Source organism: Pagrus pagrus (assembly GCF_965226575.1).
Source record: "Pagrus pagrus genome assembly, chromosome: 4".
Lineage (NCBI taxonomy): Eukaryota > Metazoa > Chordata > Actinopteri > Spariformes > Sparidae > Pagrus > Pagrus pagrus.
In genome coordinates this window covers 28,462,224-28,479,201 of record NC_140188.1, presented here as the reverse complement: position 1 = coordinate 28,479,201, position 16,978 = coordinate 28,462,224, and the positions used below count along the sequence as shown (strand labels likewise).

The window sequence follows — 16,978 nt, the reverse complement described above, 5'->3', positions numbered from 1 at the left end:
CACACTGCATCACAAGTGAAACATTTGCATAATTTATCCCTAGCGGCTAGTTTGGCACGTAAGAACTAATTTAGCACAGCTGCTCTGCTGCTGTTAGCGGTGCTGGCTCAGGTGCTTCAGCACTGAACAGAATGAGAAATCTGATATGTTTTTTTTAAGCATCATAGCATGTAAACCTTTTCTAGAAGTAACCCAAGATAAAATTATGAACCTGAAAAATGAGCATAATATGTCTCGTTTTAGTCACATGAACTGACAGATAACTCATTAATTTTAATGAGAAACTGCCAAATACAGTAAGGCACAAGCAAAACACAAAATCTAAGCACTAGTGTGCTAACGCTCATTCGTGTCACCATGGTTACCATTTGGTTGTGTGTTGTTATATATATTGCTCATATATAATAGATTGCACCTATAATCAGCACATTGAATTAATAATAGTTAATTATTTTAATTATTGCTGTAATCATATCTAATGTCACAAGATTTTGTGTTTGGTATGCTTTGTTTTCACACCACCACCATTAACAGCACATCTGTCTAAATGAACTGAGCCAGAATGGTTAGGCACTCACTTTAGCCAGATTTCAGAATGGATCAAACATGATAAAAAGCTTTATGTAATAGTAAAGCTCATGTATAACTACTTTGGTGGTGGTGTCAAAGTATGGTGGTACACGTTCACTTCAGTGTTTGACTAATTGTTAGCCTAGACTAGGTTTACATTCTTCAGTGCTCAAAAAACGCATCAGTGTTCACATACTGCCCAGCAGCAGTACTGTATATTCCCTCTCTGTCTGAGATGCTCCGTTTTACCTCATGTATCTTTAAGTGCTCTCCCAAATACCCATGTCTCCAGTCAACTCTGTTGTGTTTTCAGCTTCCAGTTATCGTCACCGCAAAGGTGCAGTGTCGATCCTACAGCGGCTATTGTCAAAGTGTTGTTTTCATAGAGATAAGATGCACTTGCAGCGTTTTTTTCTCTCAGCGCACAAACCAGCCCCAAAAAAACACTATGTGGACACGGCCCTAAAGCAACAGGATTCCTCAAAAGCATCTAGGATAGCAGGTATAAACATAATCATGTTGTTCTGCCTAAAGAAAAAACTTGGGATGTTCTAAAAAATGAGTGGAGGGGTATTCTTGAGTACTGGAAATAAATATTATCAAGAAAGGTGTTACATAAACATTGGTTCTGTATGCTGGAGATTAGAGGAGAAACGGGGAGCAAGAAACAAAAAGAGTGCATGTGTGTGTGTTGTGAGTGTCATTAGCGTGAGGGGCACCCCACTGATTTCCCTGCAGAGGAGAGAAGGGAAACGAGGACAGGCCTGGAAGAGGGGAGGAGAGGAAAGAAATCTGGTGTGAACAAGAGGCTTTATAAATTATGGTGTGTGTGCGTGCACATCTTAATGAGTCACCATCAAACTCATGTTTTGTTCCAGTGATTAGTCACAATTAGTAACTGTGTATGCACGTCTCGCACAGTGTTATACAATACATTAGCCGAGAGCTTGCTGTTACTTGCAGGTGAGTATAGTAGATCTGATTGTGCTTCATGCACTGTTTGTTCGTATGAGTATATGTGTGTGTGTGTATGTTTTGTGTTTTGCTTTGTAGTGCTTCCATTCGCTTTGACTTTTGTGCTGTGCATTTGATATACGGCCATCGCTGTAGTCCGTTTTGTCCGCTGCCTTTTGCCCCACTACATCATAGGTAATATATTCTTAACACAAGGTGACAGCAGTCTGTCAGTGTCTGTCATAACAAAAGTGTTTTGTCATCGCCTCTGGACATACAGTAGTTGGTCATAGCTGGTCCTACAGTAGGTCATATAACAGTCTTCATCTAAGGTAGCTGCTTTCCATCCTGGCTTTCATCAAAACTAGAGATTTTGTTCATGCTACAACAATATGAACATCTTCTGGACTTTTTGTTAATGTAAGCTTATATTTTGATAAATATTCATTTCCTTAAAGGGGCAAGTTGTAAGATATGGCTAGAGTTTCAGTTTAACACAAGAGCCTTGTGTTAAACCCTTACAGCCCTTAAAATGTCAATAAAGAATGCAACTAGAGCATCATACGTCCTTAGTAACAGTGTTCGAATTACTCTGAATAAGCCACAGCTTACTGTACATTCTATTGAGATATGATTTTAAAAAATTTAATAAATATTAATGAAATCCATCGACTGTGTGCCACCTAGCTGCATAAAACAACAAAAACATGTTGCATTGATACATATAACTAGAGGTAAGTGAAGAATATGTTTTTTTGTCATCTTTGTTGTAGGATTTTAGTCAATTAACCTGTTAACTAAAGTTATGAAACCATAATCTTCAAAGCTTACAGGTCTCATTATTTGCTACAATTTCTTTGAAAGGAACTTGTATGCATAGTACCTTTCTGAGAAACGACAGTACTGTGGTACAAATTAAAGGCCCAATGGACGTGGGCTTTAATTGGTACACTTTCAATTAATTGTCACTTTTACCTGGTCTTTCGTATTTTTTATGTTCAGCTGACACTTCTGGTCAGCTGAACATAAAAAATGTCCCACGTGTCTGTTGGCAATTATTACATTAAAGGAAATTCCTCTGAAAAATAACAGTCAAATAACAACGTCAGAGGTTTTTCTCTTTTTTCCTTGTAATTGGTATCAAATGAAGTTCTTTCAAGGAACCTTCCACGAAATTATTAGAAAATGATTATCCATAAAATAAAACATACCCAGACTGACAAATTTGTTGTCAGTGTCTTTGTGTATGCTCTTCAGATCGATCTCTCTGTTTATTCATACATCACGTATCAGACACTGCTGATTATATTTTTGGAGAAATTATAGATTTAACCATTTTCCAAATTGCCTTGACTTACCTGTGGAGAGTTACTGCTTCTACTCACCCAAACAAAGTCAACAGTATTTGATTGAGTGGTTTATTGGGCAGACAACATGTTTACTGTTGCTCAGTATTTCAAAAAGCTGTTGGATGGGGACAGAGCAGCTGCTATTGGCCGATGTTGCCAAGATTGGTTAATGCATTAAATGCATATTCCAAGCCTCACTGCCACTTACTAGGGGATGTAGTTTTATTGTGTTTTTGTAGTCCCTAACATGTCATGTTTGTGTTCCTGCCATCTCTGTAGTCTGCACGGTTCGCTGTCAGAAGTTCCTGATCTCGCGGGTCGGGGAGGACTGGATCTTCCTCATCCTGCTGGGACTCCTCATGGCCCTGGTCAGCTGGGTGGTGGACTTCTGCATCGCCATCTGTCTACAAGGTGAGGGAGGGAGGGGAGTATTGGATTAGTTTCATACCTACAGGTTGGGGCATGAACAGTGTCAACAAACATGGAGGAGACAAAGAGAGGTTATGTCAGAGGTAAAGGATAAATTGTTAGCAAACAAGAGAGGAGGTGTGTTTTAAGATATGATGCACAGGTGGGATGGATCCAGATAGGGAGGAAGGGATTAAAGGTTGGAGAATAGGACGGGAGAAAAAAATATAAGGGACATCTTATGCTTTAAGAGGAAATGGGTTTCTTTTAAAAATGCTTTACAGATAATGTAGTAAAACCAGGAAAGGAGAATTCAGAAAAGAAAAACAATTAAGGCTTAGATATACTTAATATTTAACCATTTTAGTCACATGTACATGATACAGCTTATCCAAAATATGTGGAAAAGTATAAAGGGTGGTATTATGTTTGGCCCCAATGGTGAATGGTGGGAACATGCAGTATACCCAGCAAAGGCATCGTGTCTTCAACCGGTTGATTATGTATTACACATGAGATGTGTTCTTCCAAATGCTCCTAAAGTGTATGTAGTCTGAACAATGAAAAAAGGTTTTTGACCTCCACCCTTAATAATTAAGTAATAATAAGTATTTTAAGAGACACTTCATCACTTCATCACTTATGAATGGGCACAAAATACTATGTTGAGAATTATGTTGGGGCGGGTTTGAGTTTGGGTTCTTTAAGGGCCACATTTGAGCCTCGGTCCATCAGTTGAATAGGTCTGCCTAACTGGGTTAGTGACAGTTCTTGACTTCTGATGTGAGTAGAATTAAGGGGCTGCAGCTTTCTCTTATTTATTTAGTTTACCTGAGGAATACGTTGATATCCAACATCTTTTATTTGCAATGAGTTCCTGAAGATAGTTTAACTCTGTTAACTGGGCTTTATCAAGACATCTGCATAACATTATTTACATTAAATTAAATGGGATTTTTACAAATGATCTGGTCCAACAGGAGCCTATGAATAGAGAAAGACTGGACTGTGTTGGGACTGAAAAGGGTTCTTAAAGGGGTAATTTCAAGAAGGGAAAGTTGGCACAAAGAGCAGACAGAAGTGTGTGTTTGCAAGAGAAAATGGAGATTAAAGGATGGAGGACTGGGGTAAGAGAGGGAGGAACAGGAAGCAGAAAGCAAGCAAGTAAAGCTTTATGTATATAGCACTTTTTAAAACTTACTAAGTGCAAAGAAAAAATACATTACAACATGAAACACATCACAATGAGAGGCAGGCCAAACAAAAACAAACCATTGCATAATTTGCATGATACCTTCGCAATAGATTTGATATTGAAGACAGAAAGAAGGAATCGAGGTGGATCTTAAGGTGGATGGCATCAATCATGTACCTGCAGGTGGATGCAGGAAACTGGAAGGGGGAGATGATATGAACAAGACATTCATCAGTAAGTCTAAGTTCCAGGAAGAGGAAAGCAGACATCTGAAAACGATTGAAGGAAGTTGTGAGAGCTGATCTGAAACCTTCAGGGACCAGCTCAAATTCAAATGGATTTCTCAGGCTGTGTTCTTTTAATTGGATCCAGAACATGACTAATGTATGTAGGGGGATGTACATTTGTCCCTCTGAGTGTGAGTGTGAGTGTGAGTGTGAGTGTGAGTGTGAGTGTGAGTGTGAGTGTGTGTGTGTGTGTGTGTGTGTGTGTGTGTGTGTGTGTGGCTTCAACGTTACTGTAAGTGTACCTCTTGCTAGATGTGTAAAGCTGTTTTTTGTACAGTATACTTAATATCTACACTTGACATACATACACACATGTTCTTACTGTGAGTATTCTGTGTGTATCTGTGTTGCAGCTGTAGTTTACATGTCTTCCCTGTTTCTGTTTTCGTTTGTGTGTGTCCACAGCACAGAAGTGGATGTATGGTGGTCTGGACAGTAACGTGTTTCTGCAGTATCTGGCCTGGGTCACCTACCCTGTAGTCCTCATCACCTTCTCTGCCGGATTCACCCAGATTCTCGCACCTCAGGCTGTTGGTATGACCAGCACACACACATCAGAACACACACAAGCAGACGCACACACACACACACACACACACACACACAGAGCAGGTAGAGATGGTGTGTTTTCTTATCAGAAACTTTCAGCTCCCTGGCGATACCAGCTGGTTTACGTTTTAATTACAAAGGAAGACAGTATTGTATAGATAAGTTGTATAGATAAGTCCTCATTTCATTTATATGAATCAACCTTTCCATGTCGCCCTTTTCAACTCGAGAGCGAGAGGAATGAAATAGCGCTCCATCACTTGCAGCCAGTTAGGACATCGCAATTGGAAACAATGACATCAGGCTGATTTTGTTGCTGACGCTCACATGCAGTTAGGACTGGGTGTGAAAGAGGAAGGCAACCAGCAGTGACTCCAGGAAGTTACCGCTCCTGGCCAAGACATAGTCCTGCACACTAACCCATCAAACCTCAACATTTCTCACACTATCTTACAGTCGAAAAATTAAGATATTGTGTTAATTATTGATTCTTAGAGGTGCCGGTAGACAGATTTTGTTAGCTTTAGACAAAGAAAGCCTGGCTTTTTCCACTCTTTATGCCAGGCTAAGCTAACAGCTGCTGGTGGTAGCTTTATATTTACTATACATATACGGGGGTGATATCGATCTTCTCGTGTAATTCTAAGCAAGTAAGTGTAGCTTTAAGATTGATGAGTACTTGTTTTGTTGGTGAAGTCGGCATGTGTCGACTGGTCAGGTGCTCAGTGTGTTGTACTGTGTGCCCTAAGCGCCTGATGTGCTCCCCTGCAGGTTCTGGTATTCCAGAGATGAAGACCATCCTCAGAGGAGTTGTGCTGAAAGAATACCTCACCTTTAAAACGTTTGTGGCCAAAGTCATCGGCCTTACATGCGCTCTTGGCAGTGGCATGCCACTTGGCAAGGAGGTAACACACACGCACACACACACAAGCCTGTATCTACTGTATGCTTCCATGTGTGTGCATGTAGTTTATGACCTAAATGACTGAATGATTGATTGCCAGCGACTCCCAAAACAACATACATGATTGTTCCCGAAACAACATGACCGTTGTAGCATAACAGCAGCAGGTGAACCGGACCTTTGTTGTATGGTTGCAGTTTGGTTAGGTTTAGACCACCAAACTACTTGGTTAGAACATTATGGTTTAGCATAAAATAATTACATTCATGTTGTGACTTCAGTTAGAAACGTACCTACATGGCCTAAGTAACTTCAGTTAGGTATGTGACATTACTTAACTACATGAGTGAGTTAAAAGAACTCACCGTTCTGGTTCTCCTGACTGAAAGTGCTGTGCTTGACCCTGCTACCGACACATATCGCAGGGCCATCACGTAATGGCTGACAAATTTGAGTTTGTTTCAAAACTCAAATGCTGACCCACATTCAGCAGTTACGTTGTGACACAGTTTGAGTGATTCACAGCATTCAGTCTTTATCTGTGATAAAATACAGAATCCAGTCTGGCACCAAGCTGCCATCAGCTTTGAATGCCAGCTTACACAACATCCAAAAAATATACCGTCAGTATTGGCACATAATACCAGCTGTCTGCAATTCAAATCATTATCAGTCATGAAAAGCCCATGTAGGTCAAAGTGAAGTGCAGGGACACTGACTGGCAGTAGAGCAGGTTGTTAAACTCATGTTAAACATGTTACGATATATGAACATCCCAGGGAAACACAACCCTCTCCAGCTCATTTATATTACAGCTCCCTACATCCCTGCAGCATGAATTACAAAATGATTCATAAATGGCACATGATGGGCCGATGTGCTCAGGTCCAGGTCGAGAGCAATGTGTGTGAAATCTGGAAAAGGAAAAAAAAAATGGAAAGACATATGGAAGGAAATAAGGAAGGAAAGAGTCGGGTTGACCTGAGACCAAACCCACAGGGAGGGAGAAGGATGTTTTTCTGGATATTTTAGGATCCCCAACCTACCCATGCAGATGTTGTTTACGTCCTCTGGAATCATTTGTGTGTATGTGTTGAGAGATCCCTATCTAAACTACATTATACAGTACACAGTGATGCACAAAAACGGTTTCAGGTAAGAATGGCATCCCCCAAAAGACTGCCTAGCCTGAAGACATAACTTGCAGGAAAATAGATTTTCTTCTCTCTCTCGCACACACACAAACACACACACACACACAGAAGCCTCAGGCTCTTTTTTTTTTTTTTTGCGTCCCACTGCAGCAACATCCAGTTTGGATTCAGCGCAGGCCTCTGATTTTCTTTAACTTGCGCATCACTTTTCTGATGTGATTCCCTCACTTTTAATCCTGTTGGTTCCACTCTGAACTTCATCCCCAGAATTTTAATATTCACTGCAGAGTTTGTTGTTATTGATGTGTTTTCAGAGAGTATGTATGCACTATCGCGTGTGACGCACAACAAGCAGTAGGCTGGAGTGCGTTTTTAACTTTGCGCCTGTTTTATGACGTTTTCTCTTCTTCCTGTCAGGGTCCGTTCGTACACATCGCCAGTCTGTGTGCTGCTCTCCTCAGCAAGTTCATGTCTCTGTTTGGAGGAATCTATGAGGTCAGTCTTAATCTTTTTTTTTATGTCACAGCCCTTCCTCTCCTCAACACTCTTTCTACATTTACCCCATCTGCTCAATTAATGTAACTGCGTTTTGCTGGTTTTACTTGCAAAACCGGCTTCTATGCTTTTTTTTAATTCTTTTTTATTTCCCTTAGTTTACATATACATCTTACATCTTCATGCACAATATGAGAAACAATTTCAGCCTCCAACTCAAGTTACTGTCCAGTTCAACCACCTACTCCTCTACACACAGCCTCACAAGCTGTATAAGAGTGCCCTGTCTTGCTGAAGGTTGTTGGGGCTATATGACACCTGAAGGGCATACCTGCAGACACTACTCAGGGATGAAAAAGACACAGACTAGTTTGTAGTTCATTTAATATTTTCATGGACTGTTAATGCTGTCCTAAACAGACATGGTTGTAAATCACATTACTCTTTGTAGTAAAGTTTCCATAGAAAATGGTGAATAATAAAATCTAGTATGATTGCCAGTTTGGTGCCACCTCTTGCAAGAAAGTAAAAAGACATTACCAGGCTGATAGTGCTAGCTGTCCGCTAAAACTTAAAGGTACAATATTTAAGAATTTTGTTTCTTGCCAAGCCGAGTTCGTTTGCCCAGTTCTGGTTGGGGTGCCTACTCTGGTGCCGTTTCCCCCCAGCATGCCTCGCTGGGTTCCCCTGTCCCAGCCTTGAAAACCTCCTCCTCCTGGCACCCTCAAGTTCCTGCTGTACTAACAACACCAACACTCACCAGTTGTGAGCTTCTAGTCCTGGCAGCGTCCACAAATAGGACCAGCTTAAGTGCTATGTAGCTGAAAATGGCTTCCTGCTTTACAACGGAATTAGCAGATTGTGAACGAGTCAGTTGAAGCTTTAATTCAGAGCAGCTCAAGTGATTTTGGATCAGTTTCTTGATCATAAGAAATGGATCAGAACAGAAGCAAATTTTGTCTTCAGGCAGTGCTCACCAAGGAGGAGAGAAGGAAATGAGAAATGGGGGAAAAATGTCCATGTGTTTGAGGGAGATTGAGAGAGGAAAAGGCCTGAACAAATGTAAGATATAGAAGAAAAGATTTCCAACAATGATCTTTTTTCGATTCAATTCAATACGCTTTACTTGCGTACTGTATATGTTGCTAAAGCACACGTTCATGTCTCTTCATGGTCTCATGTTTATTTTCTTGGGAAAGTTGAGGGCTGCAGCCTGATGATTCTTTATTGAAGTTTAAACTGTACATTTCTGTTTAGATCTGGTCTGTTGATGTCTAAGGGCAGACATTTTTTAGTTAATCCCCCTTTTATTTCCCTATTGTCTGTTCTGGAAAAAAAAAAAACAAAAAAACAGAAGTTATAGCTATACACATAGAGACAAAATATGTTTGTTTTTTTCCTCAGGAATCCATTTCGTTCATCCCATGTAAAGTCAACAACCGGCAATAACCCATTTTATAAATGTTTAATCAGTCTGTTATTTGTCAGCAAATTGGATCTTTTTCATCTTCAAAACCAACTCTGCCCAGAGAGATTTTCAGCGACATGAAGTGGAGGGAAAGGAAGAGAAAGATAGAAAAGATTCAGATTGAGTAGGGGAAAGAGTTCCCGTCGTCTCTGCCCATTGGTACAGGAGTCCAGGAGCTTGTTCAGGAAGGCAGAGAAAATCTTGACTCTCATCTTTGTGAAGATTTGAGCAGCTCTCTTGGGGGATGAAATGGTGGGAAGATGGGGGGGTTTCAAGAGTGTACAGAGGCCACTGAGACAGACAGGCTGGATGGTGCCAAGTCCCCACACTGCATCCACAGTATGGCCTTAAACTAACAGAACAAACTGTAACTGCATTGGTAAAACTGATATCTCGAGTCAGAGGTGATTTGGAGGACCAGCTGGATTGGCGATCCATGTTCAGAGAGGGAACAGAGTAAATAGAACAGTGAAAGTGAATAGGGTAAACAGTCCAAACCAGGCCCCCTCCCTCTGGCCCACAGACCAAAAATACAATATAATCCAGCATGTTCTGGTTGTTTCACCCCAATTTAAACTAAACCTTTACATGCAATTTAAAAAAAGTGAGTTGACTTTAATTTTGAAGTAGACTTGTCAGCGGAAAAGCAATGTGTTCAGTTAGCACCGCTGTCGTTGATCAACAAATTAGTCTACAGAGCAAAGCAGCAGCCATTTTCGGCATTTGTTGACAGCGGATCAATTTTGAATTTATCAGGGAGTAGTTTCATTCAGTCTGTGGGAGTATTAAACAACAAGGGGCCATTAGATGTAGAGCTGCAGGCTAAAGGCTGCACACCTCCAACTTCTCAGTGAGGAAAAACTCCTTTTCCCTCATTAATGTTGTCCGGTTCCCAAGTTAAGATCCAACGTATTGCTGAATAGGCGCTTTTGCTTTTCCCTTCGACAGCAAATCCTCCATCATCATCTTGTCAGTCGGCTCTCCTAACCCTCTCACTGCCAAAACTGAAATTAGACTCCTGTTACTGCGCTGCTGGCCCTGCCACTGCACGGAGTAGACACCAGTTTGCAATTGTAGCGTCGTCGGACTACTACTATCCCCCTTCAGAAGCTGAAAAAACGTTATGCCCCCTCACCCTGTAATTTGTATTTATAATAATGATGGGGAAGTAACTAACTCCTGTTGATTTTAGCTACATAAATCATATTTAAGCAAATTATTTTCACTCCATATCTTCCCGCCTCGGTCATTCACACACCCCCCGCAGTGGCGCTACACCCCTCCAGGGGGTTCCGCCCCCATTTTACTCTTTTTCCCGCTCTCCACTCCCTCTTGAGTGTTGTGCTGCATTTTATTGCATATTAATGCTGTGTGCGAGTGTGTGTGCGTGAGTGTATGTGTGTGTATAGTGTCCTTCTGCAGCAGTATCTCATCCTCTTCAGAGTTTGAAGTACTGTATGCTAATGTGGCCTGTGGGCTGTAAAAAGCAGCTTTTTGTTTCAGCGTGCTTTTAGAAAGCCTGCTGCACTCTAAAAACTCCACGTGTGTACTTCATACACACGTGGAGAATACCACTGTTTGAAAAGGCTGACACGCATCAGATATAATTGAAAAACATTTCTTGTCAGTTGAGTGTCAGTCGGTTGAGTGTAAATGTTGGTGCTAAAACACAGGAGACTTTGTCAATTAAATTGGAAAAAATTGTATGGAAATCAAAAATCTATATTTGGTTATTTTTACTATAATTCTCACAGAGTTCATTTTATAAGAGCGTAGTAAGTGTTGTTCATGGTTCCTGAGTACCTTAACTCTGTCTCTTATTCCCATACTTCCTGAAGGAGCCGGGGACTCAGGTAATTCAATTCCACACTTCCCAGCATGAAGTGCAGATGTTCTACATGTGTTGTGCATCATTTCAGACACATCAGCCTGATATAGTTCATATCTTTGGAATCTTTGGGCCTTAAGCAAGAACAAGCATGAAAGCATTCTCAAGTCAGTCATTTATGTGGTCTGAACGTTCAGATCTGAAACGTGTGCTCGATGCATCTTGGGGGCATTCAAACCTGTGAACACTGAGGGCAGATGTTAATACCAGGTCTGAACAGGGCCGGAATATACGCCGTCCTTGTTCACTCATAAAATGTTCAACACAAGTGAAGAAGTGGAAATATTCCAGCCTACAGGCATTTTTTGAAATATTCATTCAAGATTAATATGTTTTGCAGCGTAAGCTGTACTTGCAATATCTTTCTAGACCACCACTTTATATTACACTGTGACCATCTTTCTGTGTGTGTGTGTGTGTGTGTGTGTGTGTGTGTGTGTGTATGTCTAAGTGTGTGTAAGCAGAAGTGCAGCATGCTAATCAGAGTTCCACACTGTAAGTTTGTAAGTCCAGGATAAGCCACTGGGTGTCAAAAGGAGAAGCGCACAGACACACACACACACACACACACACACACACACACACACACACACACACACACACACACACAGACACACACACACACACACACACACACACACACACACACACACACACACACACACACACACACTAACTTCTCTTTATCACTGCCATGCTGCTTGAAGGAAATCAGTCTCATAGGAATGAAGGTAGGGAAGATCAGGCATGTCAGAAAAATGTGCAAGTGTACAATGCAACTCAAACTTTTAATGTATTCTTCTGTCCGTCTTACAGTCCAACTCTTTCTTTCTTTCTTTCTCTCTCTCTCTTTTTCTCTCTCTCTGTCTTTCTCTGTCTTTCTTTCTGTAGCTTCACTGACTTTTTTAATGTGATTAAGTAGCTCCGTTCTGAACTGTCATGGTGTGACAGTCAGATTTGTCAGTGAAGTTATTGCATGCTCCACATGTTAGATCTTTTAGTGTTCTGCTGACTTAAATCTAACCGTGTGTGTGTGTGTGTGTGTGTGTGTGTGTGTGTGTGTGTGTGTTTGTTTCAGAATGAGTCAAGAAACATCGAGATGCTGGCTGCAGCCTGTGCTGTGGGAGTGGGCTGCTGTTTTGCTGCCCCCATAGGAGGTGAGTCTTCAGAGACAAATCTGTAGTAGCATACTGTAAGTCTGGAGGTGTGTGATTTTCATATGTAGTATCAACTGAACATTGTACAATAACAAATAGTGAGCTTTATCTCACTCTGTAGGGTAGTGTATAGTGAGGGCAATATCTCTTTCTGTACACCTAATATCATCTGAAATTTAGGGGCTTAGTACATGCTAGTACAGGTCTCATAATATGAGTTTGTGTTAGTGACATCATTTAGTTCACTACAAAAGTCTGAGGCACTCAAGACAGTATACTGTAGTTAATTTAATTAATCATGGCTGTTGAAGCAAAAACACACGAGAACATGTCTGAGTGCTGATGTTGGCAAACACAGTTGTGTAGCCAGGCCTTCTTAACTTCTTGAACGACCTGCATGTATTCATATTTTGAATGTCATTTGTGTATACCTGGCATTTCCTGGGTGAGAACACCATCATCACTACATAACAAGAGTCTTTTTGTGCTGTGCTTAAAATCATGTGTGACTCAGGCTTTTGTGAGTATTTTGTCTTGTGTAGTACATAATGGTAAAAATGTGACCAATTAATTTTAACAATTAAATGGTATACACTATGTGTGTATGTGTGTTTTCCAGGTGTGTTGTTCAGTATTGAAGTAACATCGACCTTCTTTGCGGTGAGGAACTATTGGAGAGGTTTCTTTGCTGCTACCTTCAGTGCCTTCATCTTCAGAGTGCTGGCTGTCTGGAACAGAGACGAAGGTGAGGCCGACTTCTGTTCGGAAAAATGAATGTTGATTGCAAGTGCAGATATATTAAGAACAGAGGCATATATTTTTTAACTCACCACCTGGAAAGAAAAGATGTGTGTGTGTGTTTCAAAGTTTTGTTGTGTTTTCAAACCGTGCTCTGGCTGTGTTAGGTTAGGATTTCAAGGCTTGTTCTTGTTTCTCACTCTCGTCGTGCATTGTTTTTCTCCAGAGACCATCACAGCCCTTTTTAAAACCCGTTTCCGGCTAGACTTTCCCTTTGATCTCCAGGAGCTTCCTGCCTTTGCCGTCATTGGGTAAGTCTTAATTGGTCGATTTCTAATTTCACAAATACATATGAGCAGGGCTTGGGAATATGTTATATAATATATTATATATATTAAAATATTTAATCGCGATTAATCGCACATTTTTTATCTGTTCCACATGAACCTTAAAGGGATATTTTTTAAGTTTTTAATACTCTTATCAACATGGCAGTGGACACATATGCTTACTTTGTGCAAATGTATGTTAATTATTATGCAACAATCCAACACAATGACAAAGACTGTCCAGAATATTCTCCACAATAACCTCAGAGGTACTGCACGCTCAAAACATATACTGAAAGCATAACATGGCAAACTCAAGTCCAACAAGCAACAACAGATGGACACACTGACCTGAATGTAACATTCCTTATTAATACTAACACAATGTACACTGTTAATTGGCCTGCAAGCTGTAGCCACCCGTTGGCGAGGGGGGAGGAGGGCTCTCTGCATCAGCTGTGTGCTTGGCCAGCAAGTGGTATTTGAGACTGGACGTACTCTGGTGGTAACTCAGTTCACATCGACAGTAAATGCAGATAACTTTGTTCTAACAACTTCCATGCACTTTATAAATAATTATGAGAAAGTGATAAAGTACTGGCACAAAGATGAACGTAGGCTGATTTTCCACAAAAGTCCAAAAAAAGTCCCAGTGAATTCAAACAGTGACTCATTGTTTTTGTCCATCTGGTTGTTCTGACAGGTATTCCCATTTTGCTGTGACTGCAGCACAAATTCAGACATTATTCAGGAGCTGAGCTCACTGTAGCTTGTGAAGGTGTTACTTCAGGGTAGCCTGCGTGAGTCACCTAGCATGGATAATTCAGCCCGCAACAGTTGCTAGCGCACTGAGGCATTTCTTATTTTATCCTGCCTTCGCCTGAGGGCTTCTGCATGGCTGTGAATGAGACCACGGGCTCCTGGAAGGAAGTTGGTGATGAGATGGGAGAGGTGCTCTCCCCCCCCCCTTCTCTCAGATGAAAGTACATGCCTGTGCGCAACTCTGTGTAGACTCCCCAAGAGAAGAAAACCCCTCTCCTCTTTTGTCTCTCGTCTTTGGTTCTTCATCCTTTGGCTATTTTTTGGTTTAATTGTCCAGAGATGTGAACACTCACTGCTGTATCTGTGACTTGCACATACAGTACATTTACTGTAACTCAAGAGAGAGACAGCACTTGGCCCCAGTTTACACTGTGCTACAGTGAGTACATGTGCACTGACATGTCTGTGTTTGTGTGCATCCGTGTAGTTTCCATCTTCCCCTGCCAATAGCTCTCAAGCGGGGAAAGTCGGTCAGTGTCTCAGTTAACTAGGCCAGAAAGAGTTTGTCCTGTGCTACATGCTACGAAGGACTCATGTTTAAAGAGTCGCACACTATTCAACTTACCATTTACACTAGAGATGCACGATATAGATTTTTTTCAAACTGTACTGATAACTGATAATCAATGCCTCTTGCAACCGATAACCTATAAAAATTGGGATTTTTATGTTTACATTTTTGTAATTTGAAAAGTTCCAAGCGTGTAGTTTACTGTATCAAATATTCAATACAAAAATAGAGACTTTTGTAGAACAGGAAGCCCATGGCTGCTTAGTCTGCAGATAAAACAATAATACATGGAAAAGGGTTAGGGAACAGTTATACTACTTTTAAGTGCATGAAGATGAGGTAGGTTTTTATAAAACTTTAGCTTTCATAGAACATAAGTCTATCAAACATTAACTACTATTTCTACAACTAGTGTAGCCAGTGGAGCGCTCATCTTTTTTAGTGTGGAAAAGCTAGCTGCTACTGCTGTCGTGGTTCCTCCTGACTGGCCTGTTGCTCTTCTTGGGTTACACTCCTCCTCTGGAGCTGCTCTTCATTACCAGAGTGTCTCTAGGCTAGAGTGAGCAAACGGGCTGGGTGTCCGAAATCCGGGCTGCCCCTGCACGAGCAGTCAAAGCCTGCCTGACACCAAGTAACATTTCCTGCATCCAAGCTCGTTGCGTGTGAGGGGTAGTCTGCCATGCGTACACCTGGCTTCTCCGCTCTGCCTAGCCCAGAGACACAGCTCTGAGTTCAATTGGCTAGCCAAAGTGGACGGTGGGTTTTCTGGGGAAAGTACAGTTGGCAATCTGCTGCATCACCACCACCGCTGGCTGATGGCAATACGAACCAGCCGCCACAACAACAGAGACACAGCCAGAGAATATTTGATTAGCGCAAGTCCAGTCCCCTCTCTCTCTTCTTCGTCTTTTCCTAGTTAGTGGCGGATAGCAAACCAACCTTTTAGCGGCATGATTATTATTGATAATTATTGTGCACCCCTGGTTCAGGCTGTAGGTGTGACGATCGTGGGGACACAAGGAAGCTTAAGTAGTGGGAGTGTATGTAAAAAGCCTTCACCTCACACCCAATAGGGCTTTGTTGCAATAGTTTTATTGTACTGTGTTGTCTTTTGTGTCGTGGTTGAAACAGATGCATTTTTTTGTCTGGAGAGCACTGAACTTGAAGGTGCTCCATGGAGTGTTATTAATTGAGTATGTCCTCAAGGTCTAACACACATGTAGAAGACACTTCCTACTTCAAAAAAACATTTCTTTTAAATATTTCAAAGCCTGCATTTTTTCCATCTATGTTTCCATCAGCTAACAGCCTTCTTCTGCTGGCACAATGCTAAAACACCAGCTGTCGATCAGAGGAATCGTGTGAAACCATTAGCAGGAATATGTATCTTGGCACTTTTTGTGCTTTTTATGTGTATACATTTGTCCTTGTGCACATGGTAGTAGAGTATTAAGAGTAGTAGTAAGAAACGAAATGGGAACCTACTCATGAGAGAATATGCTGTAGTGCCACTATTTGTCAGAAACATCACAATTTAAAGAATAATGCTGACAATAGTCGGTTTTGTTAGTCATAAAAACCAAAACCAAGTGTGTTAGTGCATCTCCCAATACCCTCCTCCTTTCCTGCCCTGTCTGTGGCTCTCAGTCCTGAGCCCACTGAAGAGATAAATCTTAAAAAAATGATTCGGTCTCTCACGCAGTCAAAGTGTTAAATGCTCAAGATGACTCAGTGGATGATCCGTTGTCAATGTGACATTGTTGGCTGATGATGGTGATCTTGTTTTAATCATGGCTGATTGGGTGTTATGATAATGGCTGGATGTCCTCCAGGTTTTATGTTATGCTGTCACTAATGGACATTGTTTTATGAGACTTAGTGGGGGGTTTTTATCATTTGTCTTCATGGTTTATGTGACTGTGAGACAAATATCCCCTGGGTGACAATAAGGTGAAATTTCTTACAATAGCTGATCATTGTTGTTTTTTGGCCATCGTTACTCATACAGGATTAAAAAGTGACTAATAAAGCCATGTGGAACGATTCAGGAACACAGTTAGTACAAGAGGAACAGATGAATGATCAGTGCGATAGTGAGTGTTGATTATTGAGCTGCACTCAACAGCAGATTATGTCGGATCTGTTTTTATGTCTTTCATTTATCCGTTCAGATGATTCATGAAACAATAAGTCAGTTAAT

General features: G+C 41.1%; 1 protein-coding gene across 11 annotated transcripts in view; it reads left to right on the top strand.

The window, feature by feature from the left end:
* LOC311256394 (chloride channel protein 2-like) overlaps positions 1-16,978 on the top strand; it is a 206,819-nt gene that overhangs the window by 117,640 nt on the left and 72,201 nt on the right. For 6 of the 11 annotated variants that reach the window (XM_084351433.1, XM_084351430.1, XM_084351425.1 and 3 more), the window contains 7 exons: positions 3,153-3,284; positions 5,169-5,297; positions 6,084-6,217; positions 7,788-7,865; positions 12,300-12,378; positions 12,998-13,123; positions 13,343-13,427. In XM_084351433.1, the coding sequence (XP_084207559.1) occupies positions 3,153-3,284; positions 5,169-5,297; positions 6,084-6,217; positions 7,788-7,865; positions 12,300-12,378; positions 12,998-13,123; positions 13,343-13,427 (763 nt within the window). Of the gene's footprint in view, positions 1-3,152; positions 3,285-5,168; positions 5,298-6,083; positions 6,218-7,787; positions 7,866-11,171; positions 11,187-11,928; positions 11,953-12,299; positions 12,379-12,997; positions 13,124-13,342; positions 13,428-16,978 lie in introns of all 11 variants that reach the window. The other 5 variants (XM_084351429.1, XM_084351428.1, XM_084351431.1 and 2 more) reach the window with 1 other exon arrangement.